The sequence below is a fragment of the Puntigrus tetrazona genome, chromosome 25, assembly GCF_018831695.1.
Source record: "Puntigrus tetrazona isolate hp1 chromosome 25, ASM1883169v1, whole genome shotgun sequence".
Lineage (NCBI taxonomy): Eukaryota > Metazoa > Chordata > Actinopteri > Cypriniformes > Cyprinidae > Puntigrus > Puntigrus tetrazona.
In genome coordinates, this window is record NC_056723.1 from 10,863,446 (window position 1) to 10,891,437 (window position 27,992).

General features: G+C 38.7%; 3 protein-coding genes across 3 annotated transcripts; 2 read left to right on the forward strand and 1 right to left on the reverse strand.

The window, feature by feature from the left end:
- The first annotated feature begins 591 nt into the window (after nt 1-591).
- LOC122331189 (hyaluronidase-4) lies at nt 592-7,426 on the forward strand. Its single transcript, XM_043228706.1, has 4 exons — nt 592-714; nt 4,227-5,218; nt 6,031-6,120; nt 6,766-7,426. The coding sequence occupies exons 2-4, from the start codon at nt 4,265-4,267 to the stop codon at nt 7,240-7,242; spliced, it is 1,521 nt and encodes a 506-aa protein (XP_043084641.1). The 5' UTR covers nt 592-714; nt 4,227-4,264; the 3' UTR covers nt 7,243-7,426.
- Nucleotides 7,427-7,547: 121 nt separating this feature from the next.
- Nucleotides 7,548-13,052, forward strand: spam1 (sperm adhesion molecule 1). Its single transcript, XM_043228707.1, has 5 exons — nt 7,548-8,834; nt 9,999-10,052; nt 10,345-11,268; nt 12,251-12,340; nt 12,473-13,052. Exons 3-5 carry the CDS (start codon nt 10,345-10,347, stop codon nt 12,776-12,778), a joined length of 1,320 nt encoding a protein of 439 aa, XP_043084642.1. The 5' UTR covers nt 7,548-8,834; nt 9,999-10,052; the 3' UTR covers nt 12,779-13,052.
- Nucleotides 13,053-22,590: 9,538 nt separating this feature from the next.
- On the reverse strand, nt 22,591-27,986 carry gpr37a (G protein-coupled receptor 37a). The gene is made up of 2 exons (XM_043228684.1): nt 26,719-27,986; nt 22,591-24,023 (listed from the first exon to the last, which is right to left on the reverse strand). Exons 1-2 carry the CDS (start codon nt 27,556-27,558, stop codon nt 23,199-23,201), a joined length of 1,665 nt encoding a protein of 554 aa, XP_043084619.1. The 5' UTR covers nt 27,559-27,986; the 3' UTR covers nt 22,591-23,198.
- Between the last annotated feature and the right edge of the window lie 6 nt (nt 27,987-27,992).

Here is a 27,992-nt window from a genome sequence, read left to right on the forward strand (position 1 = left end):
ATGGAAAAGCACCATTCACACAGCCATTTCAAATGATTTCTTATTATTTGTTTATTTAGTTTTTATTTAAGGGTCCCCACCCCCAAAAAAAATCCCATTTAATCCCTGGATGTACAGTATAACGTTTTGTGTTTATTTACAGCTACTAGTTATACTTCTTGGCAAATGTCTACTATACAGCCACAAAAGACAGTGACTAAGAGACAAAAACAAGACAATCACAGGCCACAAGGGACAGTAACTCGAGCAGGAAAAACGCTCCCGGAGCTTCAACAAGGCCTGGTTGCGTCTGTAGTGTATTAGAGTCCCCTGTGAATACAGCCAGGTGATTGGAGGATGGCGAACCTGGCTAATGCTGAGTGATGTGGATGAAGGTAAGACGCTGTGTAGAGGATCAAATGCGCACACACACTCATGCAAATGTACTTTCACGTACACACTAAGTCAATGGGATTTAGTCTGGAGTCCTCCCTCCCCGCTTCTCTACTCTAATCGCAGTGTTGTGGTTTTCTCGCTGTGGCTCTGTGGTTGTTTTCTCCTCCCTCTCAGGAAACTCTCTGTCTCTCTCTCTCTCTTCACTGTGTATATAAGTAAGCAGTGGGTAGGCTTTTCGGCAGACAGAGAAAAACTATGCTAGAGTCCTGTAGATGCAGAGAGGTGTGTGTAGTGTATCGTCAGCCGTATGTGACCGAAGCAGCGGCGTGGGATCTACAGGTGAGTGACCTCTAATTACTGTGACTCAATATTTTATATATACACACACTTCACATGACCCTGTTGACATCAGCACACTCTGAAACAAAGCGCTTGACAAAAGTAGGCACATTCCATCTCCTTATAGCGTTTCTAAAATTGTTGTCTGTGTTGTTCTCGGCTAAGTATACTCTGTAATTCAGTGTTTTCTTTCCTGCACATACTTTGTATCCAGACGTCAGTGGAGGTTTTTTGAATGAATGTAGCCATATACTTTGAGTTAACTTGTTAAGCAATAGGATTTTGGCTATTAACAAACAATCAACTATGACTTTTGCCTCAAAAGTTGCTGCTTATTAACAGTAAGGTGGTTGTTAGGAGATATTGGTAGGAGTGGGGATGTAGAATATGAAAATGCTAATACTCAGTTAAATGCTGATGAGCAATTAGTTAATAGTGGGAATTGGTTGCTATAGTAGTTTTTTTAAACTAGTGCCTTGGAAGCATAAAGCTATCGAAAAGCCTCATTTCCATAATAGATGCATAATTAGACCTTTTAATAGGAATGGATGATACTTGAGCATCAAATGCATTATTAGCCGATATATAGAATATTATATTATATATTGAATGTTAAATCGTGCTCATTTTCTCTGCTTTTACATTTGTCATCATTTAATGCTTAATTAAATAAATTTAAAAATAGTACTGAAAACAGTATAAACTGTACATTTTAATATAATATGACTACATATAAAGTTAGAAATTTATTAGACTTTTTAACCAAAATTAGTATAGAGCTGTATAGAGCCATTATCAGTAGCTGTCAAAATGTGAAAATAATTATGAACAACAATTTTAATAGTAATGCATACTATATCACTAATAGTGTAAAGGGGATTTTCGACATTGTTACTATTTTGAACGGGAAAGTTGTAGGGCAAGACCTCTCCGCAAAGGAAATCAAATGAAAGAAAACCTAATTAGCTCATTCCAAATATATGTGTTCCTCAAAGGGTTTAATTTAAAGTTTACTGTCAGGAAATGTGCCGTGGCACCACTGAGGACTTTGAACAGTGGCTCTGTAAATATTTTGAAGTGAGTTAATCAGAGGGAAGGTTTTACAGATGAGATTACGCACTTCCAGATAAAGAACTTCTCTTGGGTGATGGCCAGTGATGCTGGAGAAACTGACAGCCTCTAATGTCAACGTTTCCCAGGAGCCCATGATTACTGTGAAGACCTCTTGTTATATGGTAAAAACGTAGTGTCATTATAGCATTTCATTGTCAGCAGTATTCAAAGGCAGCTTATTGTGTCGGCAGTGCCCAAAATATAATTCTTTAATCCTGAAGAGATCACTTATTATCCTGACTGCCTAAGAGAAAACAATCCACCTCAAACCAAAACACGCTTTTGGATTAACCTGACGTAGATCTCTGTTTGGGTTCCACTGGTGTTAAGATAATCCTTTTAAGGATTTGTTTACCATCTGAGCATCAAACGCAGCAATAAATATCCAAATTAGGCCTCTTATCTGTGATCTTAGTGTGTGATCTTTGGATTCAAATGACTTTGGGGAAAGTTCAAATGGAAAATATCAGTAATGACAATGAAAGTTACGGATGTCAAAGAATGTCATCTTGTTTCATTTGAGGCAAACAAACGATTAAATGGGAACACTTGCCTCACGTCTTCCTTAGAGCCACAGATATTAAACCACACATCTTCTGAGGAGCCCTGAGGTTCCTTTATGGCAATTCAAGGAACCTCTCTGTCTCCTGTTGTAAATCTGGCTCAGTCATATTTATGTTTCCAATTTGGATCAAATTCACATTTGGATGGGGCTGAATGAAGTTGCATCGAAATCCAAGCATCAGGTCGACTCCATGCTTTTTGTGGTTTCTCTGAAGCAGTCGCCGAAAAGGTTTCTGTAAAAACCACTCTCACTGAGCCACATGTATCTTAATTATTGCCAGAGAGGGCTGAGGGTTTGAGGAAGCTCAAAGATAAATAAATCTATGTGAAATACAGTTACAATCATTTCAATTCTCAAGTGTTTTCATTGACGGATGACCCTAAAGCTTCATGGAAAGTTTTATTCATTCCCCCATTTGAATTCCCTCACATACTAAGGCATAATCACATGTGGGATCCTTCCTCTTCTGCATTTTTAACAACCTTTGTCACAAGCCACGGTATTATGAAGAAAGTCCTTTATACATTATCAGTGTGCAAAGGTATTCCATGCACAAATGCCATGAAGATCATCCGTGAAGCTCGATGCAAAGCAGAGGTCTTATTATGCAGGAAGTGGTTTAATTCTTCCCCCTCATGGCACGGGCCCGGCGCCAGTCCTAGGGGAAAAAGGAGCTACAGCGCTCTCAGCCAGGCTCTTTCCACTCAATAACACAACCACCACGGGGCTCCACAATTTGCCTTCATCCGCAACATTCCACGCCATACCTCATTTTTCAACCTCTGATTTAGCACATGACTGGCATTAATAACCTCCCAATATATGTGTTACTGCCATGCTTGTAGTGATTGGTTCCATGCCTTATTCTGAGAGAAACTGAGACTCTTGATTATCTGGTACTAAAGAACATCCGGTAACATTTGTAATGAGCTTGGAGCTGTTACTAAAACCACAATTTTCAGTTTTTTCCAAATTCACAATGAAATAATGAAAGTCAGATGAGAGGTTTAGTATACTGTTTTTAGTATACAATAGTCTTAAAAGTTTTTGGCCACTGGAGAGCATCTACTAAGATTCACCCTTAGACCAAAGAGTATTTGTTTGCATAAGCCAGTTGGTTACATCTAATGCAATGAAATTCATACCATTTCCCCATTGTCTTGTCTTTTAATCATCTAGCATGCAGATAGGGCATCTGGCAAGGGTAGCTATGATTATGGCTATGTGGGCGCCACACTGGTGAGAGTATGTGGCTGGATTTGGCCATTACCCTTGTGGTTAACTGTTGGTTTGACTGATGACTGCAACCCCCAAAGTAACATTTGAATCATAATCAAACCAAGTCGAAGCACAAAATGCTATGTTTATGCTTGACCTCTCCTGACTTTACACAGATAACTTGACTTTGGATGAAGGACCTCACCTCCATCTTTAAGATGAACATCTAAGCCATTTTATACATTATGTGTATGAAGCAAAAATGCTTATGTTTCTTGCTTAGTGTAAATGTTAAAAACCTTTTTTATACTCACTAATGTGAAAAAATTCAGTGCATGTTATTCTAAAGAAACAACATTTATCTGAATAAGATTAATTATATAACTCTCTCTGTCTCACTTTTTCACTAAAATCATCTTGGTTCTACTGTTTTACTCAAAATACACCACATGAATTAATATTTTACAATTGCCGTTTAACTTAAGAGTTAAGTTTCTTGTTAGGTTACCTTGTAAGGTTATCAAGAACATGGCTTCAAATCATGCACGAACTGCTAAAATAACTACCTGTATTACTCTGTGTGCTACTTACCTCACTTCTTTTTTGTCCCTCCCAGGATGATTGACAGTTGCCTGTGCTGAGTCACGTAGCAGAATGCCCGGTGTGCCCTGCGGGGCCTTGCAACACCACACTGTGCCCGTAGCCTGTGCCATCATCTGTTCCTGGCTGTTGATCCTGGTCCATTCCGCCTTTTGCCAGAAACCTGCAAAGCTGCCTCTGGTGGGCCGCAAGCCTTTCCTGGCAGCCTGGAATGCTCCACTGGATATGTGTATGTTGAAGTACAATATCAACGTCAGCCTCGATCTTTTCCAAATCAGCGGTAGTCCACGAGCTGTCCACACAGGCCAAAATGTCACCATCTTCTATGCCAACCGCCTGGGTTACTACCCTTTCTACAATGAGCAAGGGGTTCCCATCAACGGAGGCCTACCTCAGAACAGCAGCCTTGAAGCACATCTTCACAAAGCCCGAAAAGACATAACACATTTCATCCCTTCGGAAGACTTCCGTGGCCTGGCTGTGATCGACTGGGAGTTCTGGCGGCCTCAGTGGGACCGTAACTGGAACAAAAAGTACATTTACCGACAGCGCTCAAGCGAGCTGATTGCACAGGCCTACCTTAATGTGACCGACAAACAGGTGGAAGAACTGGCACGCTTGCGCTTTGAGAAAAGCGCCAAGGAGTTCATGCAGGGCACGCTGAAGCTCGGCACACATACTCGTCCGCACGGACTCTGGGGTTTCTATCTCTACCCTGACTGTCACAATTACAATGTACATGCACACGACTACAACGGCACATGCCCCCAACAGGAGAGCAAACGGAATGACCAGCTGTTTTGGTTGTGGAACAGCAGCACTGCCCTCTTCCCAGCCCTCGCTATTCGTAAAGGCCACATGGACAGCATTCGCAACCTGCACTTCTCACAGAACAGGGTACTGGAGTCGCTGCGACTGGCCTCCCTTACCTCACAGCCCTATGAGCTGCCTACATATGTATACACACGCTTGGGGTATAGAGATGAGGCAATGACATTTCTGAGCCAGGTATGAGCATATATTCAATCAGAAATGTAAATATAACAATATAAACTTTATCATATAAACTTTATCATACAGTCAAGAACAAGGGTTAATCAAACTTGTTTCTAGAGGGCCGTGCAGAGTTTAGCTCCAACCTGCCTCAACACACCTGACTGAAAGTATACATAGTGAAACCCTGATTAGTTGCTTCAGGTGTTTTTGATTTGGGTTGGTACTAAATTCTGCAGGGACACCAGGACCGCATCTGGTGACCCCTGGTCAAGAAGAATCTCTCATTTTTGTTGAAAAACAAATGGTGATAATAAGCCTTACATAATTTTCCAGCATAGCTGGACTAATTCTAACATTTCTAAAGGGCTATTGTCCTACAGAGTTTAGCTCCAAAGAGCTCCATCACACTTTCCTGAAAGTTTCTAGTGCACCTGTAGACCTTGATAAGCTGGTTCAGGTTTGTACATCGTTGCTGTAAACCAGTGGTCTCAAACTTAGTTCCATAGCTGGAGGGCCACAGAGCTGCTCAATGTAGCTCCAATCCTAATCAAACACCCCCGATCCAGCTAATCAAGGTCTTTAGGATTAATAGAAATTTCCAAGCAGGCGTGAGTTGGAGATAAACTCTGCAAAGCTTTGGCCTTCCAGGAACTGAGTTTGAGACCTCTGCTCTAAACTGAGTCTGGAATCAAGAGCTCCCTCTTGTGGTCCATCAGAACAAGTATAATTATTTTAGCTAAACTATAAATGTTCCAGGAAACTATAATTGCAATGATGTTATAAACATATATGCTTTCATTTCTTTATTCATTTTCCCCTCACAGAAAGACTTGATGCATACAATAGGAGAAAGCGCTGCTTTGGGTGCTGCAGGATTTGTCATTTGGGGGGATCTTAACCTCACTTCTTCAAGGGTGAGCTTTTTAACACAATTTGATACCTGAAATATCTTGAAAACATCTGTTCACCGGTACTTCTTCCATAATGACACTTGTCTCATTAGTCTCATGCTGTGTTTATTAGTCACAAATCTACTTTGAGGATAAAATTCCTAGACAAGGGATTTTGAAGCTTTTCATCCTAAAGAAACCTGTATACAAATTTTTCTCCTAAGTGTAGTCCCAAAGCTAATCAAACACACTTAAAGAAGTTAAAAAAATTTCAGGCAGGTTTATTAAAATGCCACCTGAGCAAGTTAAGATCGTTTAGACAAAAAAACCTGCTTGTTTCCAAAATGTTCCCAAACTGGAATCATTGATATAACGCATTAAATACAATTTATTTTTTTATTTTACAAGTTACAGAAACCATATGTTTTACATTAAAAACCCACCATATTTTTTCAAAAAGTTGGAAAAACCCTGTTCTATTTTTCCGTAGCAGCAATTTAACCTAGCAAAATTTTACTACACTCATTGATGGCAAAGCAATGTCACATTTACATTGATTTCTGGTTCAATACAGAATGCATTAATAAACCTGCCAGCAAACTTTGCACTAGGTTTCCTGTAGTTTAATGCCGCAGTTTTAACTTACAGTAACTTCCTGTGTCTCCTCAGCACAACTGTTCCAAAGTAAAGGCATTTCTGAACCATAGACTGGGCCAGTACATCACTAACGTTACCCGGGCAGCAGAAATCTGTAGCGATTTACTGTGTCAGTTGAATGGGCGATGTGTCCGTAGAGACCCACAGGCACCACACTACCTGCACCTGAGCCGCGGCAGCTATCGGATCCTGTCCAATCGAAACGGCACCTTCACCGTGAACGTCACCGGACAGCAATCTAAGAACGAGCGCCAGATGCTGGCCGAAAAGTTCCGCTGTCACTGTTATCAGGGGTATGAAGGAGAGCGCTGTGATAGCATAGAGCCGGAGGAGACAGAGGAGGATAACATGATCAAAGAGGATGTGGAGGAAGACGAGGGAAAAAGGAAACCGGAGGTCGACAAAGACATTCAGGATAGTGCTGCACCTTTACAAAACACCTTCATCCTGACTCTTCTACTCTTCTTGTTGAACTTCAGTTGTATGTAGAGGTGATGTGTAGTCTGTAGTCTCACTTATTTTGAACTAAATCAACTGACAGTAAGTCAAGGTAACTGAAATAAACCTGGCTTATTTGGTAAACTTGTTATATGAAACAGGCCCCAGGTGGAACTGCAGAAACAAGTTACTGATTCCAAACCGGTTTCCCAAACACTCCTGTATGCCATTGGACAGGCTCTATATATATATATATATATATATATATATATATATATATATATATATATATATATATATATATATATATATATATATATATATATAGATAGATAGATAGATAGATAGAGAGAGAGAGAGAGAGAGAGAGAGAGAGAGAGAGAGAGAGAGAGAGAGGGAGAGAGAGGGAGAGATAGAGAGAGCAAAGTGGTCAATGGCAAAATTAATTTCATTTAAAGATATTGCTACAATTAATTTTATCATGGTTGACAACTAGCCTAGATTTTCAAGGAAATCAAACCATCAAATAGCTGAAATGTGTTAATATTCGCAGCAGAAAATTGACACACTTTACCTTCAATGAAAAGTGGCCATAGAGTCACACTGATGGCACATCATGACTCAGTCAGGTTTTAATATTTGTGATTTTGCAATACTGAAAAATGATAGATGTTACATTGGTGCTGTATGCTAGTGTAGATGAGATGCAAGCCTTGTTTGCACAAACGTCAGTCTGAATATTTTTTAATAACTGTTGAATGCTCGATGATTGTTAACTTGTCACTGTTTTCTGACAGGAAAGGTTAGATCTATGCAGTCTGTTTTTACAAAGCACTGACACCAAGATGCTTCCCGTGATTTGCAAGCTTGTAACTAACAAAAATGCTAGCTATCAGAGCATTTCAATGCCAGGGAGCACTGGGGTTTAAAACTTACCCAAATGAGGTAAGCTATTTTCCACAAAGGCTATTATATAAACATGTCAAGCTTTATAATTTAAACTGGCCAAATGTTTTATTTTTTAAAAAGCTACATACCAAATAGCTAAACTTAGAATTACAATATATAAATTAATAATTATTAGAAGTGAATCGTGCTAGTGGGTCAAAATAATCCTTAGCCTAATGGTTAAAATCATAATAAATGTGCCTCAACTTTATAATATTATCAAAAAGGGAAAAAAAAAAGAATAAATCATGTTCGGATGTTACTGTTACTATTGAAAGTTGTATAAAATACAGTACAAATGGCAACATGACAGGTTTGTCATTATACCATTATATTAAAAAAATAATCATTATATCTTTCATCGTATTTTAAGCTTTTACCAATATTGCACATTAGAATAAATCATTATACTTATCATATCAATGATGAGAAAACTCAGTGGACACAACCAGAGTTGAAGCTAGTAGAATTTCATTGAAGTACAAAATATCTCTTTTTATCATTTTGCCCCCAAATTGCTGAAATGTGTGTTAAACCAAAGATTCTGAAGATGTATGTTTACACATGTAAGTCTGCGTTTGCTAACTACAGAACGCTGTGGTGCGTGAAAACATTATGATTGTATTTTTAAACTGTGTCTTTTTTTGCTCTTGTTTGAATGAAGCCAGAATGATCGACACTGAAAACAAAGAAAGGTATTATACCTCAACATCTTTTGAGTACTTTGAATACTTTTAAACAGCAGAATCTGCAAACTGTCTACAGATTGTCTTACATGTCCAATTTCAGGTCAAGGATAATCGGACCGTGTTTTATCACTATTTTCTGACCCGTTGCAACTCAGTATGTTGCATTTTGTTGCATGCAGAACGAAGTTTGTATGACATTATTATCACAGCCTTCATTATTGGTCAGTGTCTTTTTTACCTCAGTGCTTAAGTTCACCAAAATATATTTCCACAGAGTTATTTTTATTAATCTAAAAATCAGACATTTATGCGATGTGTTACTCATTACTTGATTCTTATTTTTCATTGTTTTTTTGTTTTTCTTTACAATACAATTAATCAAATACTCGAAGACAAATTGCTTGAGTCTTGATGCACTGCAAATAAAGGATTGTAACCTGGTCTTGATTCTCATCGTGAAAATCTTGAAATGTCTACTCAAATACCCAGATTTCTTCAAAAATGTGTCATACAGTTTCATTTGATCTTCCACTAAGCCACCAATTTCCAAACAAAGCCTGCTTACATTTGAATCCCTTTATCAAAAATGACATTTATATATATTTACAGTGACAGAGTAAAATGTATGTGATTTAATAAATTGCAGAGCTGCCCCCTTTGGGTCATCATCTGGTCACATTACCCAACTTCTGTTGAGCTTCGACTGGCAGATGGCATTACATTTTCCTTGATAACCTTGGGGATTCATATTACCATTGATGATAGCAATCTGTCCAGGTCCTAAGGGAGCAAAGAAGCCCCAATAACCCCTTCACCTTATTTAACATTACAGTTGGGGCTGACATGATTAAAAGAAGTATAGTTCTTGAATGAATCTAAACCGAACACAATCTTCTACTGTCACTATAATTACATTAAGAGTCTCAATAAGGTCTGAACTCAAACATCATTTGCTTTTACCAGTTTAAAAAAGATCCACACATAAAAGTACAAAATGAAACAACAACAAACTTTTGGTATATCATTAAATATAAAGCTGATTTAGGCCTTACTTTTTTAAAAGCAACCAGAGAACATACCGATCGCTTCTAACTACACATTTTTTTCTGGTTACATACAACAAGCACAGTCTTGCATTTTTAAACATTGACCTCTGCTAATATTTAACAGGAACTTGAGCAAGCTACATTTGATTCTTGCTACAGGAGAACCCCATTTGACTCGGTAAGATACTCATTATTTCTAAATCTCAAACTAAACTAAGAATATCTCCAATGTCCATATATTTCTGATGTATTATAAGAAAGCTCTAGACAAACCACCATACAATAATGTTTTAAAAGTGTCAGATTAGTCAAATGTCAACGTTGCAAAGATAATTTGTATACTTCACGGTTTGCTTCTTCAGGGTAGTATTTTATTGTGCCAAAACAATCTTATAAGATACTGTTGCACAAATGTTTTGCTTATTATTGGAAAATTTACTAGAATTTTTATTCTCAATCATTGTGCACAGATGGGAGACCAAAGGAAACAACAGTTACCATTTTACACCTTTCTCTTCGTTACATTCGGGCATCTTATCACGTCACTGTCTCCTCCACCAACAGTAGCTCCTCTCTTCCATAGGCCTTTTGTGCTGTTATGGAACGCTCCTGTTTCTAAATGCCAACAACTGAAGGTCCCTCTGGATTTATCGCTCTTTGAGGCGGTCACCACACCGGCCAGGCAACGCAATCAATCCCTTACCCTGTTCTACAAAAATCGAATTGGCCTTTACCCCTATGTAGACGTCCACTCCTCAAAAGAGTATAATGGCGGTATACCGCAGAGGGGCAACCTGTCTGCTAGTTTGGATAAAGCTAAGGAAGAGTTCACCCAGTACATTCTGGACTCAACCACTGGTCTTGCCGTCATGGATTGGGAAGAGTGGCTTCCAATGTTTGACAGGAATTTGGACAATAAGGAGATCTACAAGGAACTGTCCATCAACTATACTCTCCAGCAGAATTCTTCCCTTGACCTGCAACAGGCAACAGACTTGGCCAAACTACAATTCCAGCAAGAAGCCAGACGTTTCATGAAAGAAACTCTGAAAATGGGAATCGATCTTCGACCCCTGCATCTGTGGGGCTATTACTTGTTCCCAGACTGCTATAACTATGACTTTGAGGAGTCAAACTATACGGGAGCTTGCTCAGAACACACAAAACAGTTGAACGACGAGCTGCTCTGGCTGTGGGAGCTTAGCACCGCCCTTTACCCATCAGCATATCTGCCGGTTTCTGTGAGTGGAAGCAGGAGCGCTGCACTGTTCGTTCGCCATCAGGTGCAAGAGGCAACGAGAGTGGCAGCCCTGCCAAAACGTCATCACACTGCACCAGTCTACATCTATCTACGACCTCTTTTAAGAGACCAGAAGGAGCTTTACATGAACGAGGTACAGAATGGAGACTACTGGCTTTTATTGACCATGGCAAAGCATATCAACTATGGTATAGCCAAAACATGAAAAGTACAATCTAAGCCAGGACTGAACGAAATTGCTCTTGGATTTTATAATAAGTATATATAATAAGTATTATAATTTTATAATAGTATTATCAGCATCAAGCTCATTTGAGATGCCTACCTTGACTGCGCTTATTTTACTCCACCCTTCACTGTAGCCATCTACTGCCACTTACATTTAAAGGAAAGCTAGGATCATCTCCGACAAGCCTCTTGATTAACTGGTTCAGGTGTGTTTAACAGGGGTTGAAGCTAAACGCTGAAGGACAGTCATCTTCCAGAATTGAACACATCAGGTCAGATACAGGCCAGTCATTCCCAACTTCCCTGTATCTCAATAACTCAGATATACCTCACTGATTACGCTGCATATATGCCCACTACCGGCAGAACCACTGTAATGTGCTGAACCATAACTTCCTAAGCCCTTGATCACTTAGATTCAAATATACAGTTGGTTTATTGCATTCTGTATGCATTTAGTTATGCTTGAGCTGTCACAAATGTTTAAAAAAGATCTGATTAAATTTCTATATTATTATATGTTATTCTATGGTGCTTAGGGACGTTTGCGAGCGCATGTCTAAAAGCGGAGAGCCGGGGGTGGAGGGCCTCAGCCCTTTTATTTACACGCTTGCAGTCCTAGCCTACCTCTGATTCATGGACATGATTCTATGGCGTTATCTGTGCAAAGTACACGATGTGTGATGTTAATGAAGTCCTTACTTAAATACTACAAGAATCAGGCTTTGAACTAAAATTTGTAGGACTGTTTGAAACCTCTGCTCCAAGGCCTGTAATGGATGTGTAAGACAGAGACATGCAGAACATGCACCGTAGGGCACTTTAGGAAACCACAGGTCTAGGCCATATAGGTTTCTTGCAGTAATACACTGTCTGTCCTTCTATAGATTGACTTGGTAAGCAGTATCGGTGAGAGTGCAGCCCTGGGGGCTTCTGGAGCTGTGCTATGGGGGGCTAGTGCTGATTACAAAGACAAGGTAAATTCTGTTTCACTATTAACGTGTTATGTTGTATATCTAAAAGTTAACAGAACCAGTACTCAATCCACAGCAGAAAGAAATCATGAAATGACATGGAAAAATTATTTTAATGCTTCTCTTTCCTTTCAGACCTCATGTGAAGCCTTGTCTGCATACCTGTCTGAAACTTTAAACCCCTACATTGCCAACGTCACCTCTGCGGCCCAACTCTGCAGCAAAAGTCTCTGTCAAGGCAACGGACGCTGTGTCCGCAAGAACTACAACTCAGAAGATTACCTCCACGTTAGTTCAGGAAGCCTCCAAATCATTAGGAAAGATGGGAAATATGTGGTCACGGGGACTCCCTCAGCCAACGATCTCGCTTACTGGAAAAACAAATTCACTTGTCAGTGCTACGAAGACAGGAAGTGCACAGCTACTATAACCTCTTTCTAACAGAAAATGTTGTAGATTAAGTAGACAAATGTATTGCATTTAAAGACGGTAACTCATACATAACTGCATTAAAAGTGAGTTCATGTTTTACACTAATGATAGACTGTATAGATAGCACATGCAATTGTCTAATAAATGTATGATTTGTCACAAAATGTCAAACACGTAATTATTTAAACTTTCATTAGGCATTTTGAAACTATATAAACAGACGCATGAATGTTGGAGTCGTAATGGATGCAAAAGTAAAAATAAAAAAAGAGAGTAAAAGTCAAGAAAAAGGGGGCATTTTAAAGTTTAAATTTTCGGACTTTGTTTCCTTAGACCATTTTACATAAACATATACATAAACATATTCCAATACGCGTACTGTAAGTACAGCATGTAGTCACAGCCCTTCAGGAAGAGTTTTAACCAAGAGGTTACACGTTTAAACCACCAGGAGTCGCTGTCTCTGCATTACATACACACTTTATCTGGACTAAAACATCATACATCAAACTAACATCATTATGAACAATGTACTCAACTATTTTGTTTGGATGCGTTCAATAAAATCTTTTCAATATATATTGTATCTATCATACAAACATTTATAATCGAATGGAGAGCCCCATTTCATCTACAATCTACTTACCGCCTCGATAAACACATAATGCTTGTCCTGAAATCCTTTTTCACCGATATTTTAATTCATTTTCATCATATTTACAACTGTGGCGTTTACCACGCGCACGCTTGATGACGCACTATAGTTAAAACGAATCCTGATTGGCTTAACAGTTAATCTTGACGATGATTGGTTATTTATAGACAATTTTGTTTATTTATTTATTTATTTTTAGTTTTTGGTTGTTGTTTTTTAAATTTGCAAATTTTTATTGAAGAAGCCTTTTGTGATAATGTCCAAACGTTTAACGTTTCACATTTTCAAAATATCCAAATACGATATTTATGCTTAATTTATATGAAGTCCAGCTTTCATAGACTGGGTTTGGCCTAAACCAGCATTAGGCCGTAGTTCAATTAATACGTTTAATCAACCTTTATAAAGATGCCTTAGAAAAAGGCATTACAGGCGTGCACTGATGTTCAAGATTCAGTTTCTTTCAGCTGAATCAGCTCAGGTTACATTTTAATCTCGGACTAGGTTTAAGCGTTGTCTCTGAAACCGGGGGATTTTAAATTTATTTAATCAAGTTAATTTGTTAGTTTACACAGTTACATATACCTGACTGCAGATGGCAGTGTTGTTACATCACAGCACCACAGCCATTCGACTCGTATTAATCTTAATAAAAATAACATTTTATTGATTATGAATTTTTATTTTGAATCTGAGCTAACTCACGGGTCTCGAAAGGCCGAACCACCACCAGTAAAGTTTCCTATTCGCAAATTTCTGTGCTAGCAGGAGTCTCCACCAAAAATGTGTGCCATACTGTAAGGCCAGACGTATGTTTTCAGCTGAAACTGCAACATCAACACGATCAACAAAAGATCCTGCAGTGACCGCCTGTGACAGGCATAGTGTTCTGACTCTGAGGGGGGCTGGCCCGCGCTTCCACTGGGTGACATGACGCAAATGTCCCTAGACAGACAAAAGACAGCTTTTACTATTGAGTAACCTAACAGAGACGGCAACAGTGACTCTATAAAATAAAGGAAAACATACAGCTAAAAGGAACGGGTGAGAAGATGCAAGTCAGCTGTTGGGGAATCTGTGGGCATGCATTAACATCGAAGTTATAATGTACACAATATATATATATATATATATATATATATATATATATATATATATATATATATATATATATATATATATATATATATATATTTGTACATGATTTCTAATATGTAGCTTATGTATCTGTATGTGGTTTAAATGCATTCTTACAGTTACTAGTTTGAGGATTTCGCCAAAAGACACTGTCAGTTGCTGTAGATCAGGAAGACGTGGCTGTTCTCTAATGCTTGTGAATACGTTGGTGCCTCAGGTCAAAGTGCGGGCTGCCGTTGCTCTAACAAGGATTCGTAGTGTTTATGGCTCCCCTTTATGTCGACCCACTGACATACATTCTGAACCCTGACTTTCAGACCATCTGTCAGACCAAACCTCCTCAAAACACATGCGAATTCCCACGATTACATACAGCAACATTAAAGTGAAATCCGGTATGACTTTCTCCTCTGAAACACAAAAGAAGTCATTTAACAGAAGGTAATTTTTCTGAAGGCATTTATAATACAGTTTTATCACCCTAATCAGTTCAGTTTTTGGTTCTCAATTTCAGCTTAGTAAATCATTTGGATAAATAAATATCTAACCCTCCAAAGAAACGTTAGATATTTAACAACTAAAACTGTTAGCTATTCCACACAAAAATCAATTGTATGACTTAACCTCTTAAGTCCAGAGAACGTTTTTTTTATGTCTTTACAGTGTTTAGAGCAGTAAAAATAATGCAGAAAGATATATATTTCATTCATAAGTTATGCTGCTTATGAATATGTGCTTCAGGACATTGAGACTCAATTTCTTAAAATAAATAAATAAAAAGACACGAATGAACAAAATCAATTGTTTTTAAAAATGAATAATACATTTTTTAAGATTAAAAAATAAATAAATTAACCAAACTTTGTATAAAGATGATTTAAAAAAAAAAAAAAAATGAATCGATAAAATTTTTCTTTCTGCAAAATACGTGTAAAATGGATTATGTTTTTTGTTTTAACATTATGAAAAAATAAATGTAATAATGGGAGGAATAATTGACCCAATTTTCATTATAATATATAATATTTCCTAGAATATTGAAATATAATTTCTTTGCCTATTAGTTTATGTCATGTCTCCCAAAATGCTTCATTGGGAGAAAATAACAGAAAGTCATATTTTGATTTGAAACTCCATAACGTTTTTCCCGAGATGTTGATTTTTGACGCAAAATTAAAAAAATGAGTTTTAAATGGTAATTACTAAATATGATCATATTTCCATAAGAGTGTCACTAAATGAATTTCATGAATTTCAACAAGAAGAGGGAGCGATCATGAGGAAACTTTGAAAAGCCCTGAATGTGCTCTTTACAGACTTAAAACTGTGGTATGGATCGAAATTCACTGAAAAGAGGCCTCAAGCGTTATGGATGTAGTTGATAACTTTGTGCGCATTTTGAAGCTTGAAAACTCAGTAGTTACAGTACACAGAGCTTTTGCACTCATCTTGACCGAATGCTTTGAAGACTCACATCAATAGTGACTTCTACCCAAGTGCCCTCAAGGGTGTCCTTGACCTACATGGCAGCAAACGTAGAGACATGATAATTCAGTTCAGAAGAAGTCATTGATCTAGCTCCAGCTTAGGGGTCAATGTTATGAGCTAAGGAGGTATTTATTTATTCACGGACTAAAGTGCTGGCTTGATATAATTTCTGTAACATGAATTTTTCTCTATGCTCTCATGTACAAATGAGTGATGACACATGGTCAGTGTTTTGCCCTTGAGTGATGTGATTCATAACGCCTGCAACACAAATGTAGACTAAAACACCTCTGACTAATGATACAAGGTTACCGCTGACCTACTTTTAGGACGTTTTTTGGGAAGTCCACATTCTCAAATCTCCTTTTATATGTTATTTTTACCCTTCAGAACCTTTTTTTACCCTTTTTTCCACAGAAAAACCAAACTATCAACTAATGACTGCTCAGAAGCATTTCTTCTTTTACCAGACCACTGTATTCAAACGATATAAGGACTCGAGTCTGTCAGCGCTCCCATAGATCAACTTATTGAGCTCTCAGATTACGAAGCGACAGAACCACTCGGCGATTACTGGATTGAAGTGTCCTTCCACCTCAAAAATCACCCCAACATTCAACCATCAGGTGGACCTGCGGCACTTCAGCAATCATGGAAAACCGAAGTACAAGAAAATGTACAAATGTGATTTCTAGGTCTGGAAACGTCATAGAAATGACTGACAAATCATCATCAGGTATACTCTAACAAAAGGTAGCTTCTAGTGAACATAATCTAAAGAGCCGTTTTCCACCAAAGAACCTGTTTGATATAATTGTAAAGGTTCTGCGGATATTGAAGGTTCTTCATTGATGCCAATAGAGAACCTTCATTTTGTGCGTCTTTGTAAATTATGCATGAACACGCAAGCCATTTCCCCCTTCTTCGTGGAGGCAGTTTGGCACGAATGGTGTGAGTGAACGAGAAGTTCATTTAGGACAACATCATGCTCTAGACATGGTCTTGGTAAATATCTTGCTCATCTCGGTACACACACATAATTAAACTCCATCATGCATGAGGAGACATTGGCTCGGGGCTCAGGAATGAAATCTCATTAGCACAAGCCTGCCACGATTGGCAATTACTCAATTCACTTGTCAGCCACGGCCCAGAAGTAATGCCTCGTCGTTCCTGTGCACAGATGGGCGATATCCAGCACCATCCCCTCTCCACTTTCTTCACTCCTTTCCCTCTTCTTCAGCTTAATGTGACTTTTTGTCGTCTGAGTAATAAGCAGCTGTCCTGTCCCTCTTTTACAACTCATATTTTGTAAATAAGTGACAACATTTATTATTATTAAGAAAAATAAATAAATATATTTTTTGCAATCAAGAAATGTCAAAAAATACATAGTTCTATTTAATAAAATAAATTACACATTTAAATAAAACGAAAATACAGCTATTAATCAAAATAAAAATTTAAATCTAATCAGTTTTTTCTTCAAATTATACTAAATTTGTCTGAATTGCTTTATTTCTGTATAGGCCAATCATTTTAGATAACACCAACGGCTCGGGGGAAATAATATTTTTTGGTGACCTTGCATTATAGGAAAGAAGGGCTTTATCTCAGGCCTCCTGAACCCATCAAAGTGACAAGAGCATTATTATTATATGCAATATCGCCCCTGATGTCTTTCCATAGCAGTTCTCTCTGAAAACCCCTCAACGCAAACTGCCCCGTCCATCAGTCAACCGGCAATCTGCCGTGGAAAAAAAGTGACCTTTGCAACGTGTGTGGCATTCGGAAGCTTTTCACCCCCTGAACAGAGCGGAGACGCTTTCTGATTGTTTCTGACAACAAAATTGCTGATGTTTTTAAAGTAGAGAGTTTTGCATTCAAAAAAAGTTGAAAAGGACCAAAAAAGAAAAGCTAAATATAGGACGCCGGCAAGGAAAAGTGGCCATATGATTTTGAATATCAATGCGTGTCGTAGCGAACATCTTTCGCATGTGGTTTATTGGACTCTTGAATGCTTAAAATGAATTATAACACCTCAGTGTCTCTTGCGGTCCTTTTGTTTGTGACCACTGAGTCGCAGGCCAGTAATGCTCATTTGGCTTTCTCCCACATGCCATAAAAAGTCCACACAGGGCAGTGATTGTTTCCTTTCGGCCCGAATGCCACAGTGACGCAAACGGTTTCCTTTGTCCAAATGAAAACTCTGCAAAATTCATTGTTTTATTTTTGCTAAAAGGTCCGCGTTAGCGTGCGTTTTGATACGCTGAGACCAACCCCCCCCCCGAAAAGCATACTGTACGGGAAAGAGGAATTGGAATATGACTCAAAACGAATCCTCAAAATGACTTGTTTTTGCAAATCCGACGGAAAACACAGTTGAGAAACCACAATTCACTTTACATATAAGTAGTAAATAATAGAGATGGCTGAAGAAGGATGTTTTCTCTATTTCAGAGCGAGAGAACGAGGGAGGGGAACAATGCTGAGATTGTTCATATACACCCAGTTAAGCATTATTATGCCAGCGGATGATGCACATTTAACCCTCCTCCACTCTCAGGTTCTGTTATAAATATCAGTCTATTTGAGACCAGTTTAAAACATTGGGCTTTTCCAGTTCCTCCATTGGGAGCACTGACTATTTTGTCTGGCTCGTTAAATGCTTGTTTAACCACAACATTAGCATTCAGGCTACGTGGCTAAACGCCTAAAAAACAGTATTTTTTTGTCTGGTGGTTGTTTTTAACTGTGGTGACTCAGAATGCTGATTAACATCTACTCAGGGTGCATGTTCAGTCCTGAGGGCCTCTATGCTTCGGATAACACTTAAAAAAAAATTGACATAATGTGGGCCCTGGAATTTTCAGATAAAACTATGTACATTTTCTTAAAGTCTTATGGACCTGAGGCTGAGTCTAAAGAGGATAAATCTTTTATTTTAACCACTGAGGTGAAGATAAAAAGGTCATTCTTCGTTTTTATTAGCTCTATCGTTCTAATTAGGCCTTTAGACTCATACCATTGTAATAAGCTTCATTTTATTTGCCAATAATATACTGATTTTCTTTAATTCAATTAAAAATAAAGCAAAACAGAATCATTTCCACAAGCGATTTTAGACTTTTGGCACCACTCTACGTATTTGTAATTCTATATTCAAATAGCAATTATAAATTAATAGCCCATGAATCCTTATAAATATTAATAATAGTTTAATTAAAGCATTTGTTACCAGGTAAATTACTTTGCCAATTTGAGATAAAAAGAGTTTAATAATTAACGAGACACTCATTATTATGTAATGAGAAAAGGTCATTTCCCATCCGTTGTCATGTGGTGCACAATTTCACCATCCTGCAGGTTTGGGGACCAATTTATTTTATGGATAATCATCCAATTTTAATTAGAGAATAAAATATAAAATTCTATCAAATTTGGCCGTTCGTAAAAATCATACTATTTTTTGACATTAAAGAAATAGTTCACGCCAAAAATGAAGTAATTTACTCACCCACATCACTTGGGTGAGTAAATTAGTTATATTAAATAACTAAAAATAACTAGAGTTATATTAAAAATGACTTGGCTCTTCCAAGCTTTATAATGTCAGTGAATGGGACTGAGATTTTAAAGACAAGTTAGCAGAAACTAGAGATTATAGTTTATAAGGTTTTTAAATATGGACATTTTTCTTACGCAAACACATCGATTCGATTCAGGAGACCTTTTTTGTACCAGCTAAACCTCAACCACCATTCACTGCCATCAAAAGCTTGGAAGAGCCAGAACATTTTAAAATATAGCTCTGAAAGTATTCATCAGGAAAGTCATACACACCTAGGACAGCATTAAGGTAAGTAAATCATGGGATAATTGACATTTCGGGATGAAGTATCGCTTTTAATAGGCTGGGTCTATTAATGTAATGGCTACAATAGAGTTGTCAAGTTGGCACATATTATTGAGATTTCCCTTAGGATTGAATCGAAGGTTGAGGATAATGCCGATGATGGGGCAAAAGGAGGGGATGTGGGCTGATCCGTTGTGTTCACATCAGAACAGCTCAATTAGGCTTTTCAAAAGCAACCTTTAAACAAACTCAAAGGTTTTTCACATTCCCCTTCAGCAAACAGTAATTCGGCAGTGCCAACAATCCCATAATTCCCTTCATAGGGCAGCTGAGGAGGGGCATTGCAAATAGTACATACAGTGTGTTTGTGACAAAGACAAGAGCCGCTCACACACAGGGAAGAGTTCACAGGGAACTCATTAAAGCATTCAAACATCCATCACAGGCGGTGACCTAGAAATGAGGGACAATTCCACAAAAGGAATAACAAGACAATAAAGCCCTTCTTTCCATGGTTGGCATCCTCTCAATCAGATAGATCCAATTAGAAGAGACGCTAAAAAGTGTACAGCCATTATAAGTATGGGTACCGTCCTGGACCAAACACCTAAAACTGTTCCCATCAGTGTAAACACTGTCTGGGAGGATATTATGCATAACTTGCAAAAAACAACAACAACAACAACAATTTTACATCTGGCATAAATTGCCCTAATAAAAAGTAATAGGAGTCAGAAAAAATAAACAGAAATGAGAATGAATTTAGCCCTTGCAGGACCAAACAACATCTTAAGTATGCATTGTAGTGGCACGAAGTGCTCATCATTCATGAAATATTAATATGACACGTGCCGTTCAAAAGAATGACTGTTTGTTGGTGCCTATGAATCATTTATTAGGCTGACGTGTGGGTTTGAATGATGCAATCTACTTAAATATGCATGAGAATGTCATCAATGAACACTCAGAGTGCCTTAAAATAAAATACGTTTTTCTTAAACGTGTTTTGCAAGAAAAAAAAGTTGACAGGAAAGATGGAGACAATGCTGTCAATTATGATTATATCACTTTTGCATTGTTCTAGATTTGTACGACAGTCTCCTGTGAAACACCAAAGTAGATGTTCTGAAAAATATCAAATGTTTTTGGTCAGTGGGGTCCAAATCATTGGACATTTTTCAGATATGTTTTGAGTTCCACCTACCCGAACTCACAAATGAGCATAAAAATAGTATGCAAAATAAAAATGAAAACTCGTTCTCATATGAATGGCAACAAATTTTGCATCATACAGTATGCATGTGAAAAGTGAGTATTGTATACACGCCAATCATGTGCATGGCACATATATGGCAAAGTCCATTTTTGCATATAAATATCACAAGTTTTCATTTTTATTTTGGTGTACTATTTATTACGCATTTTCATAAGACCAGGCTGCAGTTTCTCTAACCTTTATAGCTACATTATCCACCAGAAAGCATTTTTCCCAAAATCAGCTACCTAAGATTTCTATTTCTTTTATGATGCTGCCTTGGAAGGATGCCGTCTGTGTAGGAAACAGACAGCAAGGTGACTCAATAGGTTTTGGAAGGGAGTTTAAATGAAAAAAGAGGTAACTGTTCCTTGAGCAGCACAAAAGTAAAAAAAAAAAAAATTGGCACCGAATGGCAAATAAGCAACCAGACCACAATAACGAAACTCCAGCTGTCCTGTTAAGCCAAACAGGCTTCCTACATCTTTCCCCACACTCCCAATCCAGTCCGCACTTCTGTCTGTGAGGTCACGGAATCCGCTAAAGTATGAATGCCCAATGTTGAACCGGCCACTGCGTTATACAATAGCCTCTGTGTGCTAGAACAGTACTGTTATGACCCAAAGGCCTGTGAACTTGCCACTAGAGAAAAACTGATTTGTTAGGATCTCCAGATCTTCAACCTTACCATAAACTGAATGAAAAGAAAAAAAGAGCAGCATTTTATTTTACAGTCCTGTTCCTTTTGTACATACCATGTATTTATTGTAATAATTACAATAACTAGGTTAATAACTAGCTACTAACCCTGAACCACCTCACCCTACCCCGCGTAGTTACCTTATAATACTAATACTTTCATGGTTAAGTACACTATAAGTACATATACTTACAAATACTGTCAAATAAAGTGCAACCTAAAAAAAAAATCTCATAATGAAATGGTCCATTTCCACTTCATAAAAGATCTTTGTTCATGAAACTTCTCTTTTTAGCATGCTTATTCACAAGACAATGTTATTGCATTTGTACAAACCATTTGTACTTCTGCTGCAAACAAGTACATGAACTTGTTACTGACAATTTATACACTAATATGGCGCTGTGAGTATTTAAGACATACCGCTGCTGCAAAAAAAGCACATGTAATAACCCATAGCGAATCTATAAAAGGTGGAGCTGGGGGAGGGTTTTAGAGGAACTTTAAAAGCATACTATGGACTGCTCTAGTGCATGCTAACAGCCATTTAAATGTAAAGCAGTAAGCTAATTGGCTGGACATGCAACATGAACCAATCAGCTTGTGCCAAGTAGTTTAACACTGTGAACATTTTGTGTGAACAATCCATCCAGAGTTTCACGACAGAACTCAGCATTTGCATCTCAAACTTTTGTAAGAAAATCCTAAGACCTTGTAATTTGTTGTTTTTTTATTAAAGTGACATGTCTTGACTAAATAGCTTCTTCAGTGCTTTCCAGTGGCTGAAGAACAGCACAAGTTCTTCTGCTAGCAAATACAGAGTGAATTTAATACTTACATAGCAAGGGAGCTAGACTTAACATTAAACCGATTCACAAGAATCGCCAGTTTCCACAACACCAAAACAAACTACAAACAGCCATTTTCTAATACCTTCCATAAGCTTCAGAGACATTTTGGGAAAAAAAAAACAAAAAAACATAAATACACCAAATTAAAAAAAAAAAAAAAAAAAAGATAGAGGGGTAAGAAAACTGTGCAAATATAACAAATGCCTGTGAGTTAATTCATAATACTTCTAGACTTCTACAAACTTCCAAGAAACTACACAAGGAACGCATTTCGTCTTTTGTAAACATCAATAGGCAGTTGCATCTCTAAGACCATGTAGCCTTGGATAAATGCGGCTTTTGTCTCTATTTTCAAAAAGTAAAATATTCAGTTTCTGGGCAAACTTGAGTGTAAACAGAAACTGCACAAAATTGCACAGCCTGTTAAAATATCATCTCTGCAAATCTAAGCCCTTGGTATTGTTTAGCCCTTCGGTAAGGTACAACCTTAGCAGTGCGTTCCTGCTATTGGGAAGGTAGATGGATCCCTGCGGACTACAGTGCTGTAGGGTGAAAGCTCGAGCTCGGTGGTGCCATCCTGATCGTTGTCATCACTGTTGGGCTCGGAGGACTTTGGTGGGCCGCACTCCTCGAAACAGCAGCAGCAGCAGTCCAAGAAGGCTTTGCTGAAGGGCCGACAGAGCGCCAGAAGCAGGACGGGCGTAACGGCGGACTTGCAGAACAGCATCATCTGACTCACCAAATGAAGAATATCCAGGGTACGACGTGGCACGCCTGTAGCCATGTACACCGCTACGATGTTGCTGATGTTCTCTGGAATAACACAAAAGCCGTACAGGATAGCCAAAGCCACCACGATGCAGTTCATCTGGCTTTCCAGTTGGATCTGCTTGCGGTTGCCTCGGACACTGGTGCGCTCAGCTTTGCGGATCTTGCGTGCGGTCACCACCGAGCTGATGATGGTGAAGAGGGTGGGCAGGCAGAAGTAGCAGCCAAAGTACCACCACAGGCGAGCGCTGTTGTAGGTGAGCCCGAGCACGTAAAGTGTGTCTGGGAGAGCCGTGGAGATTCGGATTACGCAATGTTCACAAGGTATCACCTCCGGAGGCTCGCGCTCCTCTTTCACCAGCTGCCGGATGAGGAGCTCGGGCAGGGCGAGGAGCAGAGCACCCAGCCAGATCACGGTTAGCTTGGCGGTAGTGGAGGTGCAATTCTCAATCATCTCGTAGTACATCTGGACGTTGCTCGCGGCGCGGAAACGGTCGATGCACAAAGCACAAAGAGTGAAGGTAGTTACTCCTAAAGACGCCACCTGCAAAGCAAAGGGGATGTGTGGTCATTAAAAATAAACTCTTAGAAATTCTTCCACTGTAACATATGGACAAAAGAGGATCATGAAACATTTCCGGTTTTATTGGCATTCATTCCATTGGAGAGTTCACCCAAAAAATTTAAAGCTCTGTCATTGTGCTCTCACTTTTATGTTGTTCCAAATCTGTATGGGTTTATTCTATTGAACACAAAAGAATGTTTTGAAGAATGACCACTGACTTCCATTGTACTAATAGCAATATTTTCACTTTTTGAGTGAACTACTTTATCCCTTTAAGTTTGATTGACAACACATGGCATAAAAAAGCAAAAATCTGAGTTAAGCCTAAATTATACTTTGTTTCTGTATGTATAAGCTAACATACGTGTACAATAAATGCCTAGCCTTTCAAAAGGTTTGTGCAAACACAAGCAGTCTTCACACACACTGTAGAGAGCTTCATCTTTTATTTACTATATTTTTCTCCAAAGGTTATGACTAATAAGTGTCTTTTTACTCTTTTAAAACAAAGTTGCTTCTCTCTCATAAAACCCTTACACAAACACTTGTCATTGCAGGCATCTGTTGCAGTTGCAATCTCAGCTATGTTGTCATTTAATCTCTTTAGTTTAATTTTGTATTGTAGCCAGTTTTGCCACTTTTGGAACAACTTAGTGCAAAACCAATTCAATATGCATGTGCGACCAACATCACTGTAATCAGTTACCAAAAAAATCAAGTAAATGCAAGTAAAGTTTGCACATTTTATTCTGGTGACAAAATTTGTGTAGGAACATTTTAGTTTTGCAGTCTATGGAGGGTCAGATAGCTTTAGATTTCCTCAAAAATATCTTGAAGGAACACTCCACTTTTTTTGAAAATTTGCTCATTCTCCAACTCACAAGTTTTAAAGTTTTAAATAGGAAAAATATCAAAACTCTTTGTTCATTTTTAAAGGCGATGCTACTGGTCTAATTGGATTCAATGATCTATGCTAAGCTATGCTAAAAGTACTCCGGATCCAGAGATCGCCTATTTCCAAAAAAGACTGAGTGTTCCTTTAAATTGTGTTCCGAATATAAACAAAATGGTTAAGGGTTTGAAGTTACATGAGAATGAGTAATTAATGACAGAACTTTCATTTTGGGGTGAACTAATCCTTTAAAATATCAAGAATAAACATATAGCTTAAATACTTGCAAGTTTTAAATAAAGGTTTTAACAGAAGTAAGTGCTTTTATAAAAAAACATTAACATTTATGCATTTGAATCCTCTCAGAACATTTAAGAATGAGGAACAAGTCTGAATTAAATAGCAATCAACATTAAACCACAAGGGGTGTCGATTGAGCATCAACTTAAATTGAACTCCAAAGCTTGTTGAACAAGGAAATTTAAGCCCACTAAAAACCACAGCCTTTCCATTTAAGGCCATCGACTTCATTGTTAGGCTGAAACATAGTGATCAAGTTAGCATGTTATTCTGAATCTAGGGTGTAGGCGCTCTGTAGTGTGTCAGGAGATTAAAGCCACAACTATGGCACCAATCAGGTCAATTCCTCAAAAACGCATGATACAATCTGAAAGCTGCCCCAGGGCAATACCACTATCTCTTTGTGTCTGCAGAAGAGACACTCCTCCTCACTGAGGAAGATGAAGCACAGTTAAGATGTCTGTCCTGACCCACATATATGCATTTACACTGATTTACTGTCATCAAACAACCTTTTTGTTAATTTAACAGCATTTTTCATTTTAAAATGTGCGAACAGAAAGAGACCTACCATTTATAAAATGCCAACAAATCGGCTCCGGACATTTGTTGGCTTATAAGTGCAGCAAAAAAACCTTCAAGCTATACGTTTAATACGTTTAAACATAGGCTGCTTTAGTAGTTTAGTAGTTAATGCAAATCCAAATTGTGATTATCTTACATTGTGTGAAATCTGACAGACACTGAATGCAAGAACATCCTGCAATCTCAATGTCGCCACAAAAGGTGCTATAGGTGTAAAGGGGTAAATATCGACATTTACAATCAGATCCTCTTCTGGGTCAAAAGTTTGATAAAAATCTTGCTAAGCAGGTTTGTCTAAGTCTATGTATTACTTGACATGTAACACATACGGTTTAGTAGAACTACTACTTGATTGAAACTGCAACATACTACCCAAGTACATAAAAATTCGAAAATCCTGGCATTTTCAGATTCAATCCGTGTGCATATATTGCTGTAACGCAACAGATGCACGCAGATAAAATGTTGAATAGTGTGCAAATATTAAATGTGCTGCATTCAGGTGAAATGGTAAACCAGCAACTTTACTAGTTTAACCAGCTTCATGTGTAAAAGTGTTGTGAACCTGCTAGAATAAAGCCAAGCTCAATCCTGAAAGCAGGCCCGGTCCACTCAATCATCAGTCTGACCCGTGAAAGCCCCAAGGTTCAACTTCTGTTGGACCTACTGTAGATTGCATTAAACCATAAGAGATGGAATGGCACGAAAACATCTGATACAGTATGAGTTCAACTATGGACCTTATTAACTTGTCTATTCAATCAGATTTCTTATATGACTAATATTTAGTTTTCAATGCACCTCATATGATTATTAAAATACTTTTTTTGAAGTAGCAGACATCACACCAGTATAACGCAACAATACACTTCAATCATCCATTAAAAGTGACCGTACCTCAATGTACGGAATGATTTTACAGGAGAATTCCCCAAGGAGCCAATCCTTAGTGAGTTCGTGGAATATAACAAGCGGCAAGCAGAAAAAGAGGATGACAAAATCCCACAGGGCGAGGTTGGCCAGCAAGGAGTTCGAAATGCTTCTCATGTAGTAATTGTGGCACACTATGCACATGATCGCTATATTCCCAATAATTCCCACAGTGAAAATGAGAATGGAGACGCACATGACGGCATACGCGCCGTACGATTCACCTGTCACGGGGTAAAACGGGTTCTTCACCCCCGGAGCTTTTGATCGCGTGTTAAAGGGGACGAACGGGGTAAAGGCTTCCTCGAAGTCCTCCACAGGTGAGGTGCCCCATTCAGGGATAGAAGTGAACTCCGTAGGCTGGATCTGCGCTACGGGTTTAGGCAAGGGCTCCGCGCGCCCGAGTTCATCGTCTGGAGATTTGATGGTTTGATTCCCGCCCGTTACTCTCTCCTGTCGACGAAAACGCCTTTTAACGCCCGGCTTTCCTTTCATAAACTGTCCATATCCGTCCAGCCGATCGCTCTCCTCGTACTTTCGCCTGGAAGACGCCCTCGCGTTATCGCTCCCGTTCTCCGGCGTTAGCTTCACGGCGGTCCCGCTCGTCGAAAGCACGTCCGTGGGCTCCTCGAAACTCGTTTCGCTTAAAGTTAAACGTCGCTCACGGCCGTCCGTGCCGATTTCACGCACTTTATGGGATGAAGCCCTTTCAAGCGTTACATCTGCCGCGTTGCCGCCGCGCGCGAGAACCGCCGAAAGTTCACAGCAAACGAGCAAACAAAACACAGTTAAAAATTGCACATCCATCGTGTATATTCCTCGAAAAATATCCAAATCCGATCGTCCCGGTACCGTTAAGGCAAAGCTGCGGAGCGAACGTCAAGCTTCGTTCCGTTCGCCGGTCTCTCGTTTAGACGAGCATCCCCGGTTTCCATTTCTAAAAGTAGTAATATAACAGCAGAAGCGTGAGGGGAAAAAGTGGAAATGCTTGGTCAGAGAGGTGATTGACCAAACAATTAAAAGCTAACCGAAGCCCCTGAAACATTTCCTAGAGTTTCGTGCGGGGGGAAAGAGAGAACGAGAACATCCAGCATCTCGGTAAAGTGAAAGTCCTTGAGCTCCTGAAGCGCATCTGTCACAAGAGCAACCACCTAGCGGTCTGAAACAGAAACGCATCAACCGACTGTCTATGCTCGGTTACCTTCCTTTAGCTGGAGAAATACACACGCAATACAGGTCTA

Coding starts and splice junctions, on each gene's coding strand:
- LOC122331189 (XM_043228706.1), top strand. CDS start 4,265: ATGCCCGGTGTGCCCTGCGGGGCCTTGCAACACCACACTGTGCCCGTA. Junction 5,219..6,030: donor CAATGACATTTCTGAGCCAG/GTATGAGCATAT, acceptor TTCCCCTCACAG/AAAGACTTGATGCATACAAT. Junction 6,121..6,765: donor TTAACCTCACTTCTTCAAGG/GTGAGCTTTTTA, acceptor GTGTCTCCTCAG/CACAACTGTTCCAAAGTAAA.
- spam1 (XM_043228707.1), top strand. CDS start 10,345: ATGGGAGACCAAAGGAAACAACAGTTACCATTTTACACCTTTCTCTTC. Junction 11,269..12,250: donor AGGAGCTTTACATGAACGAG/GTACAGAATGGA, acceptor GTCCTTCTATAG/ATTGACTTGGTAAGCAGTAT. Junction 12,341..12,472: donor GTGCTGATTACAAAGACAAG/GTAAATTCTGTT, acceptor CTTTCCTTTCAG/ACCTCATGTGAAGCCTTGTC.
- gpr37a (XM_043228684.1), bottom strand. CDS start 27,558: ATGGATGTGCAATTTTTAACTGTGTTTTGTTTGCTCGTTTGCTGTGAA. Junction 24,024..26,718: donor AAATCATTCCGTACATTGAG/GTACGGTCACTT, acceptor TTTGCTTTGCAG/GTGGCGTCTTTAGGAGTAAC.